Here is a 23906-nt window from a genome sequence, read left to right as displayed (position 1 = left end):
TTCTGTGACATAGCAGGGGTGACGATTCATGACCTTCGAAATAACCCAACTATGAGCGATGAAAACATTATCTTCGTTAAACAAACTCCCAAAGCTTTTCCTACGCTGTTGTGGAATGGCGCTCTTTGAAAACTAGAAAGGGCATTTGACCTGGACACGTATGAATCTGTAGGCCGTCATTAGGTTGTTTTGCAAAATCTGTGTCAACGTGTTTCCAAATCTCGGCGTGCATGAGGAGGCGACTTGTAACTTCGTCTGAAATGTGTTGCACATACCTATTTTGCTTTAACTTAAGGAAAAATCATCGCCATCTGAGCTTGTAAAACGCTGCTTGATGACTCCCAACAGGAAGAACCAATAAACGAACATTTGGTTCTAGCATGATATGCTAATTGTACCACCCCATCCTCTTGCCACTAAGGCTCAAAGCTTACTAACCACTTGTCATTAACTGTAACGTGCGAAAGCGAAAAAAATTCAAATTCTGAAGTGAGACCACAGCTGCTCCTTTGCAGTTTTGTTGGATAAAATTCGGACTTGGTTTTTATCCTCATCTTCCTCATCCATAAACCTGAAACTTCCTAGCGAGGTGGTGGTGTATGTAACGCATCAACATTACCATGCAAGATCCAACAGTTGGCCCCTCATTCAAGATACGAATCCCCCGGAGGATGACGCTGCTGCCTTGTAACTTCCAACACCGCCATCTGACTTCAACTACCCCACGCTACAGCCTCGTGACAGAGGAAAGTCAGTTAAAGGTCGACCGCAGCTGGAAAACGGTTTTGCGACTTTGCACGTTACTGTGGATCCTTAACATCATCAAACCACACTCCACAAGTTACCGAGGCTAGCGTACGCTGACAAAATTACAAGTGCCATGCAAGTGCATTTTGATTTAATTCTTTGAAAATCATAGCATATCTCTCCTTGTCTAACTGAATTTTCCAAGCAATAACATTTACTTTAAGTTATTGTGTTTCGCTGTTTCCGAACCGTAATTCGGATGCTGTATTTTTAATGCATACTGATTTAAATATAAGTCATCCTTCGACAGTTCAACTTGAAACAGTGGACTCGTATTCCATAACATCAAGGTTCAGTCCCCGTCTGTCTACCTAGGTTTATGTTACTGTTGTTTCTCAGATGACATTGGGCGAATGTCAGGTAACTCCTTAGAACAGGACACAGCCTATTGTCTCACATATTCTCATTTAATTCATATTGTGCTTTCTTTCTGGCGGCTTTACATTAATGTATAATCCTCCCTCCATTTTTGTAGACGTTTGTAAATATCAGCTTTTTACGTGCTTTGCCATCACTTGACAGACTCAGCACAATGGACGAATCTTCTTCAGATGTTTCACCTTCCTGCTCATTTTGGAATGGAAAATTTTGCCCACAGTGAGAAGATCGTAAATTCTCTTAATGACAGTATATTTGGTACAGGTCTATTTTTGTAAAGCCGAATTACTTATGCATTTTCATGATCAAAACATGTTGCAATCTAGTTCTCTTCACTCATCTCAAATTTTATTGCTTCAGTTGTTCTCTCCTCTCTTGAGTATAAAGAACAGAATGTTCGTACAATTATGCGAAACTATATGAAAAGTCATTCTTTGTGATGTTGCCCAGCTCGCGTATTACATTCTCTCCTACTTCAGTCTTGGCGAACCATCAGAAACCGATTCCGCAATTTGTCGTTTTATGGTAGGTTCGTATTGATAACATCAAATCTCGTCAGACGTGACAAATTTTTTACACATTTTATGTCAATCAAGTCGCGGTAGGCGTCCATGCATCGTTGTATTTGCTCGGGAGTGAAGTTGTGTGGAACGAACTTTGCACATACTTTTCTCTTCATCAAAACGTTATGGAGAATGTCTTGAACACTTGTTTTAGACATGTTTAGTTCGTTGCTCCATTGCGATTTGTGACACAAAAACGATGACACACTACGGCTACACGCTCACCACTTAACACTACCTGCTCACAACTCACTGGTGGAGTGAATGTCTGTTGTTTCCAGTTATTGGCAGAAGCTGCTACCATAACTACAGCGCTTATACACCAGAAATATAATCAGTCTTGGAAATTTATGGACGATCGGTGTATTGTACCATTCCACCTCGTCCAGAAAAGGAATGAAGTCGATTTGGTAACAAATAGCACGGTTGGCCACGCAAAATCTCTGAGGTTGGACATTATAACCACTAGTGAAAGGCGAAAAAAAGGGGCTTGAAGCCATATTGTGTGCCTAACTGCCGATTACGTAAAAATTACTCATAAATTAGAAGCACATCCTCACGAACACGCAACTAAGACGAAATCTACACTACTGGCCATTAAAATTGCTACACCAAGAAGAAACCGTATGATAAACAGCTATTCATTGGACAAATACACTCGTGGAAATGGAAAAAAGAACACATTGACACCGGTGTGTCAGACCCACCATACTTGCTCCGGACACTGCGAGAGGGCTGTACAAGCAATGATCACACGCACGGCACAGTGGACACACCAGGAACCGCGGTGTTGGCCGTCGAATGGCGCTAGCTGCGCAGCATTTGTGCACCGCCGCCGTCAGTGTCAGCCAGTTTGCCGTGGCATACGGAGCTCCATCGCAGTCTTTAACACTGGTAGCATGCCGCGACAGCGTGGACGTGAACCGTATGTGCAGTTGACGGACTTTGAGCGAGGGCGTATAGTGGGCATGCGGGAGGCCGGGTGGACGTACTGCCGAATTGCTCAACACGTGGGGCGTGAGGTCTCCACAGTACATCGATGTTGTCGCCAGTGGTCGGCGGAAGGTGCACGTGCCCGTCGACCTGGGACCGGATCGCAGCGACGCACGGATGCACGCCAAGACCGTAGGATCCTACGCAGTGCCGTAGGAGACCGCACCGCCACTTCCCAGCAAATTAGGGACACTGTTGCTCCTGGGGTATCGGCGAGGACCATTCGCAACCGTCTCCATGAAGCTGGGCTACGGTCCCGCACACCGTTAGGCCGTCTTCCGCTCACGCCCCAACATCGTGCAGCCCGCCTCCAGTGGTGTCGCGTCAGGCGTGAATGGAGGGACGAATGGAGACGTGTCGTCTTCAGCGATGAGAGTCGCTTCTGCCTTGGTGCCAATGATGGTCGTATGCGTGTTTGGCGCCGTGCAGGTGAGCGCCACAATCAGGACTGCATACGACTGAGGCACACAGGGCCAACACCCGGCATCATGGTGTGGGGAGCGATCTCCTACACTGGCCGTACACCACTGGTGATCGTCGAGGGGACACTGAATAGTGCACGGTACATCCAAACCGTCATCGAACCCATCGTTCTACCATTCCTAGACCGGCAAGGGAACTTGCTGTTCCAACAGGACAATGCACGTCCGCATGTATCCCGTGCCACCCAACGTGCTCTAGAAGGTGTAAGTCAACTACCCTGGCCAGCAAGATCTCCGGATCTGTCCCCCATTGAGCATGTTTGGGACTGGATGAAGCGTCGTCTCACGCGGTATGCACGTCCAGCACGAACGCCGGTCCAACTGAGGCGCCAGGTGGAAATGGCATGGCAAGCCGTTCCACAGGACTACATCCAGCATCTCTACGATCGTCTCCATGGGAGAATAGCAGCCTGCATTGCTGCGAAAGGTGGATATACAATGTGTAAGTAGGCTGTTTAGGTTTTTTTATTGGTAACGCCACCTCTGTATGAAAATCACTGGCTGTGCTGTGTGCAGTCTGTGGCTGCTTTGCATTGTTGTAATACTCGCCATTGTAGTGTTGGGCAGCGGCAACTGGATGTGAACAGCGCGTAGCGTTGCGCAGTTGGAGGTGAGCCGCCAGCAATGGTGGATGTGGGGAGAGAGATGGCGGAGTTTTGAAATTTGTCATGAACTGCTATATTTATATATGATGATATCAAGGTAAATACATTGTTTGTTCTCTATTAATATCTTTCATTTGCTAACAATCCCTATCAGTAGTTAGTGCCTTCCATAGTTTGAATCTTTTATTTAGCTGGCAGTAGTGGCGCTCGCTGTATTGCAGTAGCTTGAGCAGCGAAGATTTTTGTGAGGTAAGTGATTTGTGAAAGGTATAGTTTAATGTTAGTCAGGGCCATTCTTTTGTAGGGAATTTTGAAAGTCAGATTGCGTTGCGCTAACAAAATATTGTGTGTCAGTTTAAGGACAGTCTTGTATAACTGTTCTAAGGGGACGTTTCATATGTCTACCCTTGGCCTAGGATACCTCACTGGAATCTTCTGATTTTTTTTTCTTGTAGTTTGTGTAATTAGTGTAGCTATTGTTTATTGCTAGCGCGTAATTGTAGAGAAAATCTCCTCTGTAGTTGCAGTCTTTCATTGTTGTACAGTAAAACAGTTGTGGCATGCATGTAGATTTGCACCAAGTATTTCGCAGCTGCAATTAACTAGATATTATTTTCAGTGCTATGTTAATGTGTTCTCTTATTTTTGATCTTCAAATTGTGTTTTTCTGTGTTGTCGTGTGAAATGCTGTGACAATAATGGCGTGTGAAAAACGTAATACTAGGCTCCAAAGTAAACTGAGAAATGACAGTGAAAATGAAAGCAGTGTGTTAGCGCCACCGAGTAATGAATTAACTGATGTTCAAAGTAGTAATTTGGTAATTGTCCATAGGGAAATGGAGCGGGCTGCAAACAATGGCGTGGACAGTGAAACAATTAGTGAAGAGGGAAGCATTATCGATCGATCGGTCGGCAACAGCTCGCCTCAGGAATCCGAAATGACAGGACACAATTTTGCAAATACTGTAGATTCAGGTTTTGCGTCCTCACCGTTTTCCCAAATGAGTCAAGACACGTTTTCCGCTTGTCAAAATGTGAATGTTGCCGGTGCAAATTCTCTGCCGAAAAGCACTGAGGAACATGTTTCAGACACCAGTGCATTGTTATTACAGTTAATGCAACAAATGGGACAAAAGCTACAAAAGTTAGACACAACACTTGAACAAACTCAGAAAAAAATGGGACAAAATCTTCAAAAGTTAGACACAATGGAACAAAATCAGAGACAAACACAGCAAAAGCTTCAAAAGTTAGACACCACACTTGAAAAAACACGTGAAGATTTAACTACTGAGTTACATAACATTGAATCGAAATGTCAAAAAGTCAGTAATGACGTAAAAACACAAATTTGTGAGCATTTTCAACCTATTTTTTCGCGGCATGAAAATGTATTACAGAATCACGAAGCAGCCATAAAAGAACTGCAAACCATTGTTCATGAAAATCACGACACCTTGCAAGCTAAAATTGACTCAGTTGCATCTACCGATTCGGTTACGCAACTTGCAAAAACTCAGGAAAACTTAAAGGACACAGTAGATACTCTGAAACTTGGTTCAGAAAAACATACAGAGGAAATAATTTCACTATCGGATAAAGTAGCCGAACTTTCAGATCAGTTCACTAACTTATCTACAAAGGTAGATGATGATCTGAATGACACAACACCTGTAGCCTTCACTGACACTGAAGAGTATGTAGAAATTAGAAAATTCAAACAAAATCAAAATCAAATCAATACACAGTACAAAAGAGAAATCCGGGAAGTGCAAGATCAGTTGGCACAAGTAGTACAAGAATTACGTATTTCAGAGGACACTCGCGCCCCAATATGGAAAGAGGGACATAGAAATACGGAACAGCCACAAAATAATAACACAGCGCATTTCGGAAATTATGAAAGAAATTGGCAATGTGCACCGAATTTTGAGATTGAACAGCCGACACGACGTAACAATGACCGATATGCGACTCGCCGACATGATGATTTTGACTATAAGCTGTTCATTACTACACGTAAATTCAAAACATTTAAGAATTCCGGCAACGACATTCATCCACAAGCGTGGCTCCATCAATTCTCTCATTGTTTTCCTCCCAACTGGTCATTGGAGCACAGGTTAGAATTTATGTGTGGCTATTTAGAGAATGAACCAGCTGTAAGAATGCGATCGGTCATTCACGATTGTCACAGTTAAGGAGAATTTTACCATGCCTTCCTATCAGCATATTGGTCTCAAGCTACACGAGACCGAGTAAAACATGGCATCATAATGATGAAACATTTCGAACAATCTGAATTTTCCAGTCTTGTGAAATATTTTGAAGACATGTTGCACAAGAATCAGTACCTGTCAAACCCATACAGCCCCTCAGAACTGATCCGCATTTGCTTAATCAAATTACCTGAACATTTACGACATATTATTTTGGCAGGACGTTGCAAAGACGACATTGAAGCTTTTCAGGGACTGTTACAAGAACTGGAAAGTGACACTGACAATCGCGGAACGCAGGAGCACAACAATTACAGATCACATCAGTCGCAATTCCGCGATGAAAGAAATAATAACTGGACGTGACAAGGCTATTCTCACAACACAAATCGTGACCGAAACAGACACCACCCGTATTACAACCGTTGGCAGAGTAGTGATAATTACAGGGAAAGATCACCTCTCCGCGGTAGTGACTATCACAGAGACAATCAGAGAAACAGACAATTTGGGAACCAAAATAATTATTATCAAGGGAGACAGAATAACTTTAGACGCAACAGTCCAGCGCGCGGTTACGATTCAGGGAGAAATTCTCCACCACTTAACCGACAAGAAAGAAATTACAGGAACTACCGACATGACGACAGACGATATACTCGTAACGACAGACCTGAATTGCATCAGAACTGGCGGGATTCAAACAGAGCAGGGCACTTTCGACAGCGTGAATTTGTAGAAGCTAGGTCTCCTAATCCCAATAACTACGCGCGCCAACAAAGGGACAGACAATGACTCGCACCGCAGGCAGCCGCTTGCGCCGGCTGGCTCAGAGAAAAATGACATAGACGCTAACCTTAAGAAAAATTCCAGTATTGTTTAACGACGTATACCGCATGACAATTGCATTGAAGTTGAAACTCTGCGTACTAGGAAGAGTAAAGGTTTACACCACATTTCACATGTAAAACCGTTTATTGAAAGATAATCTACTTTTTAACTTTGTCTTTGCCATAAAACTTTTCACTTCACATTCCTAGTATGCTTTGTCAGACTTAGAATCTGTTAACATACAACAATGTTTGAAGTTAAATATCCAATCAAGAACCAAGAGAACTTATTTAAACAGAAATGACGAATGCATTGTTATAGTGAACAGACGTCACAGCGTTATTGTGTGTGTACATTCTTGCTTGTTAGTTGCACGATTATGGAACGACTATAAGGCTTACATACTTAGAACATTTACCAGTACTGCTAATGAGATTTTAATACAACATTTTGGTTTACTTGAAAATACATTCTGAATTACTTTCTGTGAGATACCAGATGACACAGTGGTTAGTTTATGTGACAGCTACACGACTATATCACGACGCTACTAATGTGTGACACAATTTACCTCTTTTGCTTTTGCGGTGTATCTGTTTTATATCTGCACAGTTTTTCTAAATTCTTCTGGAAAGTAAAACAGGTTTTAGTAGTAACTTTTGTAGTATAGCTACAATGAGACAGGGTTTTCCGTAGCACAACAATACGTTACAGTACAGTACTTTCTTCATCACAACAATAAGCGTAATAACTACAATATCTATACACAAAGCATTTCACTTTTGTTTATCATGAGGTAAGTACATTGACTTCTGCAGAACTTAGCTTTCGGAGGACGATAACTACGACACTTCCACAGAGATTATGTTGCAACAAGACGCACATTTAGCGCTACAGGACACGTATTTGAGTGATTGATTTTGTACTTAAAATATTTATTTTTAAAGATATTTGGAGTACAATGATACAAAGGTTTTCCGTGATACATTTCATTCCATTGCTGTAATCTGTAACACCTGAGGGTATAATTACATTAATCCTCAGGGGGGTACACACTTACTTTGTGTACCATGTGTGTGGCAACCACAAGGAACCCTAGCAACTTTACACATCGGTACCATATTTCTCTAACACACAAATTACACAGCTATCTGATCATTTAACTGAGAGATAAACATTTTTTTACTACATCAGTGACACATGTTTACGCAATACACAGTTGGGTAACTTCACACTTATGAAACTGTATTTTGTCTGTACTTTGTAAACTGTTCATATCTTTTCGGAATCACTGTGATACTATGAGAGCTTTGAATGATGTATTTGGTAAGGGAGCATGATTTTAAAGTACGTTTGAGGTAGATGACACTATTGAAATGAGCAGAGAATTTTTTTTAGGTTTTGAAATTATTGCAGAAAGCTACGACGTTTTTGAGATTTGACTGAGGCGTTATGATGTTATTATTACGACGACGATGTGTACTATGCTGTTGAGATATGTTTATGATCAATAAGATGATGCTACCGTATATGAGGAATAAGAAGTATGTTGGAAACCAAGAATCGTGCTTTAAGAGTTATGAAATGTGCGTAAATGCGTGACTGTATCACAATGCTGACGAATATTTTATTTGGACACTTATATTTATAGGATTTTCTTTCTACAGATTTGCAACGCTAATTCTTGACCTGTGAAATATTTTTGTGTGAGACTGTCACTGTAGCGGAAACTGCTGTCGTAAATATTTCCATAAGAAAGTTAAGTGACCACCTGCACGTGTGTCATCAGCACACCGCTGTGTCAGACCCCTGGAGAACAAGCCATTAGGCTGTGCCTTTCTGGAAGCACAGGTAGAAAAAAAAAGGGGGAGGCCATTATCCTCGCTATTGACATTTCCTTGTTGAAAGCATACTGTGGAGCTCGTAATTTATGATATTTACTGAAATGCCTAATGAAATGACGAGAAATATTTTTACATCTGCACACCTGATTACGACAAGCGTCTTCCTACAAGAGTTGAGAGAGTTTCTACTAACTTATGAAATGTCACATGACTATTGAATGATATTTTTATGCTTTGGTTTGCGTAATTGCTTATTTCATTTGATACCTGTTTTTCAGCTGTGTTACAGCATTAGTTTTATAAAATAAACTTAGATGCATTTGCTAATGTGAACACTTTCTATGAACAGATCTATTAAATGATAATTTTGTAATCCACATTCTTTAAAAAAAGGAGCACTTGGAAAGGAAAGAACAATAAGAAAGGACTAGTACCAGTAACTGGACACATAATTTTCTTTTCAAGTACATGGTAATATTTTTTTTACAATAAGTTGTTGTGGTGCACCACTTTAATTACTTAGACATTAAGATGTGATTATACATTTCCCTTATCTGCATTGTTATCTTTAGTGTACTATTTTTTCTGCTTGAGCTATGTCATGTTTAGATATAAGCTGCTGTTTGCCAGGCATAGTGCTACTGAACTTTAATTTGTGTTACTCTGCTAAGCCAGATTTATTTTTTTGTTTGCTGCGCATTGCCTCATATTAGTTGTAATGTTGAATTGCTTGGTAATTTAGATTTACTGTAGCTTGCTTTGCGATTTTCCATTTTTTTTCATTGCTGTTTATATTAATTGTTTTACGTGCTGCTGCATTGCCTCGTCCCTTAGTTTAGCATCTGAGCTCAGTACATTTAAGTTAGCTTAAGAGGGGGTAGCCTCTAAGAGAATGAGTTGCGATGAATTGGAAGAAATGCATTCAGAAGTTATACGAAAAAAAGTACAGAAAACAGGTTTAGGTAGGATTTTCTTGGAAATAAATGTTGAGGTAAGAAATGTGTGAACATATAAATACAGAAAGCATGCTTAGATAGAATTTTTTTGTTGGAAACAAAGGATGAAATAAGAGGAAAGATATATGAAGTTTTGGGTTGGACTGCAGTACCACATGTTACACTGAAAACGAACCCTGTCCTTTCCTATTGGTGTTATCCCACTATGTGTTTGGGTACCCTTGTGTATTTGTTTTCTTCCTGTCTCTGTGTAGTTTCATAGAATTTTTTCTTCTTTTAATATTAAGCTACATTCACTATGATGAGGAATACTGTTATCCTCAAATATAATTGGCATTAATAATATGTTATTTACCTTATAAATATGCTTACACATTATTTATTCTGTTTTGTTTTAATGCTCATGTGTGAAGTTGATGTTTCGAAAGTGATTCTGATCTTTTATTTTTGTGCTCAGGTCATAATTCCTGTAACACTGATGTATATGTTTATTTCTATTCTTTTGTAAAGCCTGTACTACAAATGTTATCTGTATTGTTATGTTTTTAATGATGTATTTTATACCTTTGTAATTATATTTTCGTGTTATAATATTGTATTAAGTAATTTGTAAGTTCCATTTCACTGCACACGTTTCTGTTGGTCATAATATATGGACAATATGTGAGAAGTAGGAACTGTTAGTGTTTGCACGTGTGTTAATAATTCAGCAAGGGACTGGATAACAGCATTGTTTGTTCTAAGGACAATTTCAAAAACTTTGTGAGTGCACAAGTGGTGGTTTATGGACGTGCTATATTCTCCGCAAGACTCTTCGATGGTGATTGTGCACCTGCACAGTCGCATCAGTTGGCTGCTGGCCGTCTCTACAAGGACTACAGTGGGTCTGCATCTTTGATGGCCCACCAATACCATTATCTCTACAAGGACTACAGTGGGTCTGCACCTCTGGTGGCCCACCAATACCTTTATCTCTACAAGGACTACAGTGGGTCTGCGTCTTTGCTGACTCACCAGTACCATTTTTTCTACAAGGACTGCAGTGGGTCTGCGCCTCTGGTGGCCCACCAATACCGTAATCTCTACCAGAACTTACAGTTGGTCTGCTCTGTGATGACCTACCAATACTCTTCAAAACTTCGATTGACTCTGCTGTGGGTTTGCTCTGTTGTGGCCCATTACCTGTATGCATGTCAAGAGTCAGCACTGTCTTTCCGTTGGAAGGACAACACTACTTCTTCAAGACTGCATGGAAATCCACTACTTCTGTGTACATTTTCTTTTACTTCTCAGACTTTGAGAAAAACACTGCTATTTTACTGTGATGAACGATCAGGACTGACTTTATGGTCTGTGAGAAAATTTTAGCTTTTGACCAACACTGTATCAATAAGTGTGAGCATTTGATTTCTTTGTTATTGTAATTATGAAAAATTTTTTTCAAATCTGTATTGGCCACTGCCCAAACCAATTTGTAAAAATTTTTGTGGGGAGCATGGGGGCTATGTAAGTAGGCTGTTTAGGTTTTTTTATTGGTAACGCCACCTCTGTATGAAAATCACTGGCTGTGCTGTGTGCAGTCTGTGGCTGCTTTGCATTGTTGTAATACTCGCCATTGTAGTGTTGGGCAGCGGCAACTGGATGTGAACAGCGCGTAGCGTTGCGCAGTTGGAGGTGAGCCGCCAGCAGTGGTGGATGTGGGGAGAGAGATGGCGGAGTTTTGAAATTTGTCATGAACTGCTATATTTATATATGATGATATCAAGGTAAATACATTGTTTGTTCTCTATTAATATCTTTCATTTGCTAACTATGCCTATCAGTAGTTAGTGCCTTCCATAATTTGAATCTTTTATTTAGCTGGCAGTAGTGGCGCTCGCTGTATTGCAGTAGCTTGAGCAGCGAAGATTTTTGTGAGGTAAGTGATTTGTGAAAGGTATAGTTTAATGTTAGTCAGGGCCATTCTTTTGTAGGGAATTTTGAAAGTCAGATCGCGTTGCGCTAACAAAATATTGTGTGTCAGCTTAAGGACAGTCTTGTATAACTGTTCAAAAAGGGGACGTTTCAACTGTACTAGTGCCGACATTGTGCATGCTCTGTTGCCTGTGTCTATGTGCCTGTGGTTCTGTCAGTGTGATCATGTGATGTATCTGACCCCAGGAATGTGTCAATAAAGTTTCCCCTTCCTGGGACAATGAATTCACGGTGTTCTTATTTCAATTTCCTGGAGTGTATATTATACTAGAACTGACATGTGATTACATTTTCACGCAATTTGGGTGCATAGATCCTGAGAAATCAGTACCCAGAACAACCACCTCTGGCCGTAATAACGGCCTTGATACGTCTGGGCATTGAGTCAAACAGAGCTTTGATGGCGTGTACAGGTACAGCTGCCCATGCAGCTTCAACACGATACCACAGTTCATCAAGAGCAGTGACTGGCGTTTTGAGACGAGCCAGTTGCTCGGCCACCATTGACCAGACGTTTTCAATTGGTGACCGATCTGGAGAATGTGCTGACCAGGGCAGCAGTCGAACATTTTCTGTGTCCAGAAAGGCCCGTACAGCACCTGCAACTTGCGGTCGTGCATTATCCTGCCGAAATGTAGGGTTTCGCAGGGATCGAATGAAGGGTAGAGCCACGGGTCGTAACACATCTGAAATGTAATGCCCACTATTCAAAGTGCCGTCAATGCGAACAAGTGGGGACCGAGACGTGTAACCAATGGCACCCCATACCATCACGCTGGGTCATACGCCAGTATGGCGATGACGAATACACGCTTCCAATGTGCGTACACCGCGATGTCGCCAAACACGAATGCGACCATCATGATGCTGTAAACAGAACCTGAATTCATCCGAAAGAATGACGTTTTGCCATTCGTGCACCCAGGTTGAGTACACCATCGCAGGCGCTCCTGTCTGTGATGCAGCGTCAAGGGTAACCGCAGCCATGGTCTCCGAGCTGATAGTCCATGCTACTGGAAACGTCGTCGAACTGTTGGTGCAAATGGTTGTTGTCTTGCAAACGTCCCCATCTGTTGACTCAGGGATCGAGACGTGGCTGCACGATCCGTTACAGTCATGCGAATAATATGCCTGTCGTCTCGACTGCTAGTGATACGAGGCCGTTGGGATCCAGCACGGCGTTCCGTGTTACCCTCCTGAACCCACCGATTCCATATTCTGGATCACGACCAACGCGAGCAGCAATGTCGCGATACGATAAACCGCAATCGCGATAGGCTACAATCCGACCTTTATCAAAGTCGGAAACGTGATGGTACGCATGGTTGTAGGTGTCGCCACCGGCGCCAACCTTGTGTGAATGCTCTGAAAATCTAATCATTTGCATACCACAGCATCTTCTTCCTGTCGGTTAAATTTCGCGTCTGTAGCACGTATTCTTCGTGGTGTAGCAATTTTAATGGCCAGTAGTGTACAAATGAACCACTACTGTCAGCCACCTCCGGTTCAGTTGATTCGTCCCAGGTCTTTCTGTTTCGATAAAATCGAAGGATACTATTTGAAGTGGAACCCATTTTTTCATCGCAGTCATGGGTGTGCTGACATATAACGGTAAATAAAATTTGACGGGCTCCCAAACTACCTAATATTTGCGGCGAATTCTAATTCTGCTTTTGTACAGGAGAATTTCATTATGAAATATGAGCCAGATTTCGTTGTCGTGAGAGTAGAAAAACTAGTTACGTCTATCATTTATATTTTCATACGCATCAACAGAGTTCAATTGTAGTTGACGTCTGTTCCTGACGTTGACCTGACAGAGCAATCAAGAATCGCAATTTTGTCTCTACATTTGTCGGCAGCATACTTTCTTTTCAAGAGCAGATTAACACAGTGCAAGCACAATATAGATTGGATCCTAGCATAGATGACTTTCTGCTGACTCGGTAACTAGTTTGTAGCATTTCGCGTCTGTAGCACGTCATCTTCGTGGTGTAGCAATTTTAATGGCCAGTAGTGTATTTAGGGAGTAAAGCAAAAAAGGAATGTCTTTCGTGTCAGGCGTTCACCGTTACTAAATATTGTTCCAGTAGTTTGTCCCTAACGTGGATGTTTACTTCCGTACCAACCGTTAGTATATTTCTGTGGTAATTTGCTCCTGGCATTGCCACGTGTAAATATATTTTTAAACGCAGAAAATGATACCTCAGCTTTCTGTCTATTGTCCTGTCTTTGGAATGCAGACTGATGGACAATTTATTTTGTTCCCGATTACACACGGGAAATAGCTCACCGAACCAGAACGCGCTGATAATGGAGATAAACAAAAGCTACATAACGTCCGCAGGGAACGTCGTTAGCCCGTAGTTAGCCACAGCGCTGCAGCTCGTCGATCCGAGAGGCGACTTTGTGCAGCGCTGCCAGCACAGTCGAGGGTACCCGCAGCCATGGCCTCCGGGATGATAGTTCATGCTGCTGTAAACGTCGTCGAACTGTTCGTGCAGATGGTTGTTGTCTTGCAAACGTCCCCATCTGTTAACTCTGGGGTCGAGACGTGGCTGCTCGATCCGTCACAGCCATGCGGATAAGATGCCTGTCATCTCGACTGCTAGTGATACGAGGCCGTTTGGATCGAGCACGGCGTTCCGTATTACCCTCCTGAACCCAGTGATTCCACATTCTGCCAACAGTCACTGGATCTCGACCAACGTGAGCAGCAGTGTCGCGATACGATAAACCGCAATCGCGATAGGCTACAATCCGTCCTTTATCAAAGTCGGAAACGTGATGGTACGCATTTCTCCTCCTTACGCGAGGCATCACAACAACGCTTCACCAGGCAACGCCAGTCAACTGCTGTTTGTGTATGAGAAGTAGGTTGGAAACTTTCCTCATGTCAGCACGCTGTAGGTGTCGCCACCGGCGCCAACCTTGTGTGAATGCTCTGAAAAGCTAATCATTTGCATATCATAGCATCTTTTTCCTGTCGGTTAAATTTCGCGTCTGTATCACGTCATCTTCGTGGTGTAGCAATTTTAATGGCCGGTAGTGTATTTAGGGAGTAAAGCAAACAAGGTATGTCTTTCGTGTCAGGCGTTCACCGTTACTAAGTATTGTTCCAGTAGTTTGTCCCTAACGTGGATGTTTACTTCCGTACCAACCGTTAGTATATTTCTGTGGTGACTTGCTCCTGGTATTGCCACGTGTAAATATATTTTTAAACGCAGAAAATGATACCTCGGCTTTCTGACAATTGTCCTCTGTTTGGGAAGCTGACTGATGGACAATTTATTTTGTTCCCGATTACACACGGGAAATAGCTCACCGAAGCAGAATGGAGAAAAACAAAAGCTACACAACGTCCGCAGGGAACGTCGTTAGCCCGTAGTTAGCCACAGCGCTGCACCTCGTCGATCCGAGAGGCGACTTTGTGCAGCGCTGCCAGCACAGAGGGGACTTCTCGATTTTTTTGAGCAGCGTTTGAATGCGAGGTGTGAACCGTGACGAGGCCGCCAAAGGTTAGCTAATGAGTCGGCGAGGCGGGACGGCACGCCGGAGCCGCAGCAGCCGCGCGCGCGCGCATGCGCGGAGCGGCGGCCCGCGTCGGCCGGCCGCGGGCCTCGGCGCGGCACTCGCAGCGGCGCGGCTCAGCAGTCAGCATGCAGGACGACAGCGGCGACTGCTCCGCGGCGGCAGCGGCGGCGGCGGCGGCCTTCCCCCCCGTCCTCGAGCTCAACGTGGGTGGCGTCTACTACACGACGGCGCTCAGCACGCTCACGCTGACGCCGTCGCTGCTCGCCGACACGTTCTCGGGCAGGACGGCGGTGCCGCCGAGGGACGCCAAGGGCCGCTACTTTCTGGACCGCGACGGCGTGCTGTTCCGCTACGTGCTGGACTTCCTGCGCAACGGCGCGCTCGTGCTGCCCGACAGCTTCCGCGAGGGCCAGCGGCTGCGCCAGGAGGCGCTGCACTTCCGCCTGCCCGCGCTCGCCGACGCCGTCACTCGACAGGTGCGCCTGCGCCGCGCGCTCCGCGCCGTCTATTACTCTAGCACTTCGCGGCGCGCCGTGCCCGACACCTAATGTCGCCCTTATTTCTCACTAGACGTATTTACAGCAACTCTCCCGCAAACACTCATTTACTGATAACTCGTTTGTTACCACAATAGTCTTGTACCAGACGTCAGGTACAGATACATAAAAAGTATAATTAGTAAAAAATAAAAGGCTGGTAAAGACTCCAAAATTTACGGTTAACCACTTGTAGAGAAGGACTGCGAGACACTTGCAAGTCAATACGAATGTTTCAAAAAATTCAATTAAAATTACAGACTGAGAGGGCATAAATTTGGTTTCCTCACAGGACGTGTGACTGTCTTGTATCGTTATAGAGCACACAGGTTTGCGGGAACAGTAATTGCATCAAAGTCCGGATCATTTACTAGCCTTAAATGTTTCACTATCCGTAAGATACGATTTCTCTGTGTAGCTGTACCTGATGATATGCACACGCCTGCAACTAATACAGCAATATTGAACTAATTAGCGCTAAGAGACCAGTGGCGGGCAGTTTTTTATTACTCTGAGTATTTCATAGAGTCACTGACAAATACACAGCATTAGTAACGTTGAAAATTCGTCGTGAATCTCAACTGATTTTAAATATTGCTAGAATTTATATTAGCTTTCTACTTAAGTGCAACCACTAGAGAGAGTTTTTTACCACTAACTTTGTCGTCATTACTTACTTCCATCACACATATGTTTTAAGAGCTCGACATATATACGTTGTGTACATTTTAGCACTACTTTTTTTTTATTTCTTCACCCGTACAACCTACTACTGCCCAATAGAAATGGGACACAGAAAAATAAATAGATCCCAGGCAATGACACGTGTAGAGGAAAATCTTGAAACGTATTGCTAAATGTCTTCACGACTCTCTAACCTGCTAATCTGCAATATTTTGAGAAGGAATAAATGATACAGCATTTCCGGAACTACTATCTGTCACTGTATCTATAAATGCGCCTGGTTCAAAATTATAAGTCTTGGTGTATAACTCAAGTATCAGTAATAAATTGTCTACTTCCTCTTCTTACTTGTACACAGTATTCTGCCAAAGCCAGCTTGTGTATTTCCTTGATAGAAGATTGATTAAACAATAATTTTGTATTTATGCTGCTGAAATTGTGCACTAGGATGATGAAGCTCTTTTAAGCATGACTATGGTGAAAGTATAAATTAAAAGTAAATTTAGATCTATGCCTCATCTGCCGTTGTGTAATTGTAGCCTTCAGAGTAACAAAATCAAGCATTTTATTAATGGAACGTGATTTAAAACCAAGAAAAATGTTTTTGGAAACTTAAACATCCATTCTTGCCTTCACTGAACATTTTCAGTCTCGAACTATGAGGAAAGTAAAGATAAGCGTTTCTAGTGTATGTAAACACTGAGACTGTTAGTTTTAATTGATATTATCTGGAATAATATCACTTCATTTCATGCTGTGTGAGTTGAAACTTTTATTGCTGCCTAACAACTAACACATTACTTGTATTTCAGATTGACTCAGGCATCTAGCGGCACAGGTTAACTATCCTCTTACGTGTTCCATGATGCGCTGGGTCACATACTGCTCTTTTTTTTCCAAACCCGCGTCTTGGTCTCCTGTTTCATGTGAATTCGTTTTTTCCTCACCCCTGATGAAGAAAAAAAAAAATACGGAGACCTCATTTCTGATGGTTAACGTCCCGTAAAGGTCACAACAGGCACTGCTTCACCTCAAGCTTACTCAGGAAACATTCCGCGACGGCGAAGAAGAGGAGAGGGGGTAGCCATTGACTGTGACCTTCTCGGAGAAAGCAACAGTCGCCTGATGGGCCTGCCGGAAGCATTAAATTTTGTACGTCAGCATAAGAGCCTGCAATGACACTTTTAAAGATATATTCACATACACTTGCCAATTATCTGTGTTAAATAAATTACAGGTCAAGTCGACTACACCAGACAGCTGCCAATGATAATATAATGTAGGGTCATAAGACTAGATGATAGCACTTCATCATTTTCCCCCAACAAACTGCAAAATATGATTAACTGGCACATGGTTAACGCCAAAAGATTATTTCCCAATGCTAAAAAAATCCAAATAACTTCATACGTACACTACTTTTTGTGCCGTTTTATAGCCACAGAAGGCTATTACTGCATCAAAGAACTATCCTCTCTACACCATTAACCTCTTCGAGTTTACTGAACTCTCAGTTATCTGCTACATACTGTACGTGTAACACCTACGTTTCATATTCGTCCCACTAACCATGCAAAATATTACTTCTTTCATTTATTGAAATCCCTATTAATTCTGTCCAGCATCATTGTCATCCTAGTATGACAGGGTTTTCTGAAAATTCTTTCCTTCTCTAAAGCATCAAAATTTACTCTTTCGTGCAACGCTGTCTGCTCTGTCTCAGGGATAAAAATCACAGATTCTGCTGCTGACGGAGCAGAAAATGTCTGATCAAAAGAATAATTTTCATAGTACATCCCTTGCACAAGCAGTCTTCAATCAAAAGTTGAGTGAAAGTAGGGAATTATTTTTAGGTCAGCATAATTAAGCGTTACGTGCACCGATTCAAAAGACTACAAAACCTTTACCACGTTAATTTTCCCAATTACAAACAGTAGGACTTAGAACGACGAAACGTCCTCATTTATTTTTAGAAAAGTAACATTAAAGCTACATGTTGGAGTCGTTCGCAGTGCGTAAACCAGTTTGTTTTCGCCTTAATGATAGCACAGGAAATGCTTTACGGTGAAAGCGATCCCCGTAAATGAAAATCCGATGGGCACAGGGGATCTGCTTATCACTTCAAGCATACCTGCTTGAAACAGAAATGTAGCTCAATTATTTGAGATATCAAAGTAAGATAAGTAGGTTCACTGCATTGATTCCCATGAACTAAATGGTGGTATATTTGTTTCTAATCTTTTTTGATGATTGTACAAGATATGAGTCCCAAGAATACTCAACGATAGGGCCGTTTTTCTTATGAATGAGAAACACGAACAGTGGATGTTGTACAGTGTTAATTCATTTCGCGAACCGGTTCCCGGTTTACAAAACCATCATCAGAGAGTAACTGGTTCAGTCATCTACTGTCTTATGATATTGTAAGCAGGGAACAGGTTCACGAAATAAAGCAGTAAAGCGGAACGACTTTAGTTTGTGGTTGCCACTGATACATATGGAATCGTTCTACCAAACAGCGACCCAAGAATCCATTAAAGAGTTAGGGTTCTTATTTAAAATAAAGACGTTGCGAAATTTCACAATATTTCGGATTTGATTTTAATCTTCAGTGAACGTAATTTATGACGCTGATACACAAGCAACTTAGTATTGTTTATGAATGGGTAAAATAACTTTTCAGTTAATTGAACAATGTGCTAACATAATGAACAGACATGGTTACCTGACATGATCATTCAGTGCAGGAGGCAATCTATAATTTTGTATTGTAATCTTCTTTCGAAAACCAATTTATTTGCCAAGGTCGCTATGTTAACACAATAACGAGATTACTAGTTTTAGCAATATGTATTGCCACCCTCAGATCCATAAAACCGGACGGTGATAGTTACGTCATGCACTGCTTACATCGCAGGAGGACTATAAATGTTCAAATGTGTGTGAAATCTTATGGGACTTAACTGCTAAGGTCATCAGTCCCTAAGCTTACACACTACTTAACCTAAATTATCCTAAGGACAAACACACACACCCATGCCCGAGGGAGGACTCGAACCTCCGCCGGGACCAGCCGCACAGTCTATGACTGCAGCGCCCCAGACCGCGCGCCTAATCCCGGGCGGCGAGGACTATAAAATATGTATAAAAAATCAAGGTATTAAAATGACATTCCAGGTGTTCTGTCGTAAAGTATGTACAAGTTTGAGTACGCTTGAGATGTATCTGTCTTGTTTGACCCAGGCGTAGTCAAAATTGTAGATACTTTATGATAGAACACGTGTTTGTCATTGTAATGCCTCGACTTGAAGCAGATTTTGTAGTCCTCATGTGACAGAATGGTGTAAGCATTGCATGATGTAACTATCACTGCCCGGTTTTATGGGTGTGAGGATGGCAATACATTTTACCGAAACTAGTGATCCAGTAATTATGTTAACACAGCGATCTTGGCAAACAAATTGGTTTTCGAAAGGAGACTATAGTACTTAATGAAGAGAACCTATAGAAGGCTATGTTCGAGAGTTTTCTGTAACAAATTGAGATGGAGAAATTGAAATAAATTGTGACTGTACGTTTCAAAGAATCAAGAGGTATAGCTGCTGTGATAGTAGCGTGTGATTAGCTTCCATTTTCGTAAGGAGATTATCCTTTCGATAATTTAACAGTTATAGGGCACTTCGCAGCAATTACTTATAAGAGACTGAAATAAAATAATCTCATAATATGTAACTAATTACGTTCCGCTGAAAATGAATAACACGTATAAAATCCGTGAAGACTGTGATCGGACACTCAGTTATAAACAACTTTTAAGATGATTATGACAGTAACGCGTGAAGTTTGCATTTTGATGCCGTTCATTGACACATACCATCTCGGTTGGTCAATTCATATTATTTGAAAATTCATACGAAGTGTTGTTAAGCTTACCACGTTCAATCAAACCCGACTGCTGTACATAGCACCACAACTGATCACGTAGGTAGTACTTTATGGGTAAATTACCGAACCAAATTTCCAACCAAAATGTTACCACATTCGTTAGTTACAGGGTGAACATTAAAAAAACCGCAGGGATGGATTCCTGGCTGAAAATGGAGAAAAAAGGGTGCTATGAATATGTGTCCGGAAACGGACGGTGTGCGTGCAACGACGACAGTTGTTGGCTCTGAGCACTATGGGACTTAACATCTGAGGTCATCAGTCCCCTAGAACTTTGAAATACTTAACCCTAACTAACCTAAGGACATCACACACATCCATGCCCGAGGCAGGATTCGAACCTGCGACCGTAGCGGTCGCGCGGTTCCAGGCTGAAGCGCCTAGAACCGCTCGGCGACACTGTCCGGTGCAACGACGACAAATCGTCCCGGAACACAGTACAGAGCTACATCGCATCCACGACATAGCAGGTGTTCAAAGTGGCTTTCATGGGATGCAATGCATGCATTCACAAGTCACATCATCGTACTTCGGCTTACACCATGTTGGCGCGTCGCTTCCCTCGAGCTTTTACTAGGGTTCGTCGCAATTTCCTGTAGAACCTGGTCCTCGAAATCTGGTGTACGCACAGTCGGCCGCCTCCATGCACGTTCGTCTGTCGTAAAGGGCCCATGATCACACAAAAGCCCGAAGAGATCCTGAAATGTTGTGTGATGTAGTTGGTGTCTGTGAGGATACTTGTTTTGGTATGACCGTGCTGCCTTTCAACCGTTTCCATATGCCTGGCCGTACACAAACACCATCTCGGCTCGTTCTCGACATGAATACGGGACCACTCTGTTACTTACAGTACTCGGCTTCGTTCACCCAGACTGCAACACGCAAATAATACACGGCGCTTGGTCAGAGGAGATCACCGAAGTTAAGCGCTGTCGGGGGTGGTCGGCACTTGGATGGGTGACCATCCAGGTCGCCATGCGCCGTTGCCATTTTTCGGGGTGCACTCAGCCTCGTGATGCCAACTGAGAAGCTACTCGACCGCATAGTAGCGGCTTCGGCAAAGAATGCCATCATAACGACCGGGTGAGCGGTGTGCTGCCCCCACGCCCCTCCTATCCGCATCCTCCACTGAGGATGACACGGCGGTCGGATGGTCCAGGTAGGCCACTCGTGGCCTGACGACGGAGTGCTTTATTTGGTTAGAGGAAATGTCATTCGTCACGACCATCTACTCTGGCAACGATGCATTTGCGGACACATGTTCATAGGACATTTTTCTTCCATTTCCGGTCAGGAATCCGTCCGTGCAGTTTGTCGGTTTTATTAATATTTACACTTTATATTGGGCGGTCAAAAACTTCGCTTGCGAAGACCGTACAGTCCAAAATTTTCATGCCAATCAGGCAGCATCGCCGTGAGCATTGAGGCAATTATACCACCGACGAACCAGGTTGAAGATACCCGTTTGGTAAAACACTGTGTGTTGCTGCGTGAAGAATTCCGTAACTGCCTGCTGCACATCCTCGTCGCACAGGAATCGCTGACCATTCAAGGCCTTATTCAAGGGAGCGAAAGTGTGATAACCACACGGGGAGGTTTCAGGATTATAGGGATGGATGCCCGAGGGTCTCCCACTTGGGTTGGCGTAACTTCTGCGTTACGACATTCGTGATATGGGGGCGTCACGTGTCGAATCGCGATCAGCACGGAACCTGGGGCACTATTCCCCAGCGGTGATTTTGATAGACATGCTCCTACATAAACATTCTTCATTCTCCTATGGATGTATACCGGTGTTTGTCCTTCGGCAGCCAAGAGAAGAATAACAGCACGTTCACACTGTTTGGACGCATTTACTAATAACGCCACCATCGTTGACGTTTCCACATTTACAGAATGCATACCGGAAAGACACGAATGTCACTCTAGTCCCTTGTCTACGTGTCGGAGCTCATGTACACGCTTCGGAGTCACGCTACGTTGTTTATACGCTGCAGCAAAACCTTGAAAACGACGTAAATTTTTGATCGCTGCTTATAATTACGCATGAATATTTTGTTTGTTATTACTTGAAGATATTAGTATCTAATAGCTCCGATACGAGAGAGGAAGTAATTTCTTTATTCAGGTAAATAGCCTATAGATATTAAACACCCTAATTATATGTTCGACTAAAACTGCACAAAGATTTATATACTTGTTGATTTGAAAAGAAAGTGTATGACTTAACGGCCCGTCATGACGAAGACATTAAAGACGGAGCACGTACTTGGACGGGGGAGGGAACTCGGCCTCTCCCATGCAAGGTATCTAAACATTTTCCTTAAGCAACTTAGGAAAACCTAAAGCTTGATGTGAGGATGGAGATTTAAACGCCGTCCTTCAATGCGACTGGATTATTTTGTTTGAAGTGGTTCTATGAGCGTGTATAGTCTCACACCTAACGTGATAATTTACTGGACTCATAAATGAGCCAAAACTGTATGGAATACAGACACATGACCGATGACCGTTTGTGTTGTACAATGCTCACCATTAATGTATTTCTGCGGTGGTTTTCAACTCCCACGTATAGAAAGTTGCCGTAATGATTCCCGATCTGCACACCGAAAATAGGTCATACAGGCATCTACAGCGCGCAGAAACACAAACTATTTTTTACAAAATTTATGTAAAGGAGGAATAAATGAATTTCTCTCTCAGTTTAAACTGACGATAGGGCAGGAATAATAAACAATGAAAATCCGGGGCGCGTAACGCGGGAAAAATTCCAGGAAAACAAAAAGATACCTTGTGTCATCCATTCTTCGCTGCTCGAATTCAGACAATGTGCTTATTTCTAGCGTATCCTAATAGTTAAACTACGGATCCCACTAGAGAATGAGCAGTTGCGAAAATTACTTTCTGCTGAATATGCTGCAAACTAGTTATAGAGCCAGCAGAAAGTCATCTATGCTGGGATCCAATCTATTTTGTGTTTGCACTGGGTTAATCTGCTCTTGGAAAGAAAGTACGCGGCCGACAAATGTAGAGAAAAAATTAAGATTGTTGATTGCTCTGTCAGGTCACCGTCAGGAACAGGCGTCACTTACAATTGAACTCTGCTGATGCGTATGAACATATAAATGACAGACGCAACTAGTTTTTCTACTCCCACGACAACGAAATCAGGCTTATAGTTCATAATGAAGTGCTCCTGTACAAATGCAGAATTAGAATTCGCCGCAAATATTAGGTAGTTTGGGAGACAGTCAAATTTTATTTACCGTTATGTCAGCACACCCATGACTGTGACAAAAAGAAATGCATTCCACTTCAAATAAGATCCTTCGATTTTGTTGTTGTTGTTGTGGTCTTCAGTCCTGAGACCGGTTTGATGCAGCTCTCCATGCTACTCTATCCTGCACAAGCCTCTTTATCTTCCAGTACCTACCGCAACATACATCCTTCTGAATCTGCTTAGTGTATTCATCTCTTGGTTTCCCTCTACGATTTTTACCCTCCACGCTGCCCTCCAATACTAAATTGGTGATCCCTTGATGCCTCAGAACATGT

The 23906-nt window shown here is 42.6% G+C and overlaps 1 protein-coding gene across 2 annotated transcripts in view; it reads left to right on the top strand.

The window, feature by feature from the left end:
* Positions 1-15303: 15303 nt before the first annotated feature.
* Positions 15304-23906, top strand: part of LOC126470550 (BTB/POZ domain-containing protein KCTD12) — a 122195-nt gene continuing 113592 nt past the window's right edge. For both annotated transcript variants that reach the window (XM_050098488.1, XM_050098487.1), the window contains exon 1: positions 15304-15662. In XM_050098488.1, the coding sequence (XP_049954445.1) occupies positions 15312-15662 (351 nt within the window). In that variant the 5' untranslated portion in view covers positions 15304-15311. The remainder of the gene's footprint in view (positions 15663-23906) is intronic.

Source organism: Schistocerca serialis, chromosome 3, assembly GCF_023864345.2.
Source record: "Schistocerca serialis cubense isolate TAMUIC-IGC-003099 chromosome 3, iqSchSeri2.2, whole genome shotgun sequence".
Taxonomy (NCBI): domain Eukaryota; kingdom Metazoa; phylum Arthropoda; class Insecta; order Orthoptera; family Acrididae; genus Schistocerca; species Schistocerca serialis.
Note: the sequence above shows the minus strand (reverse complement) of the source record. Positions and strands in the feature narration are given on the sequence as shown.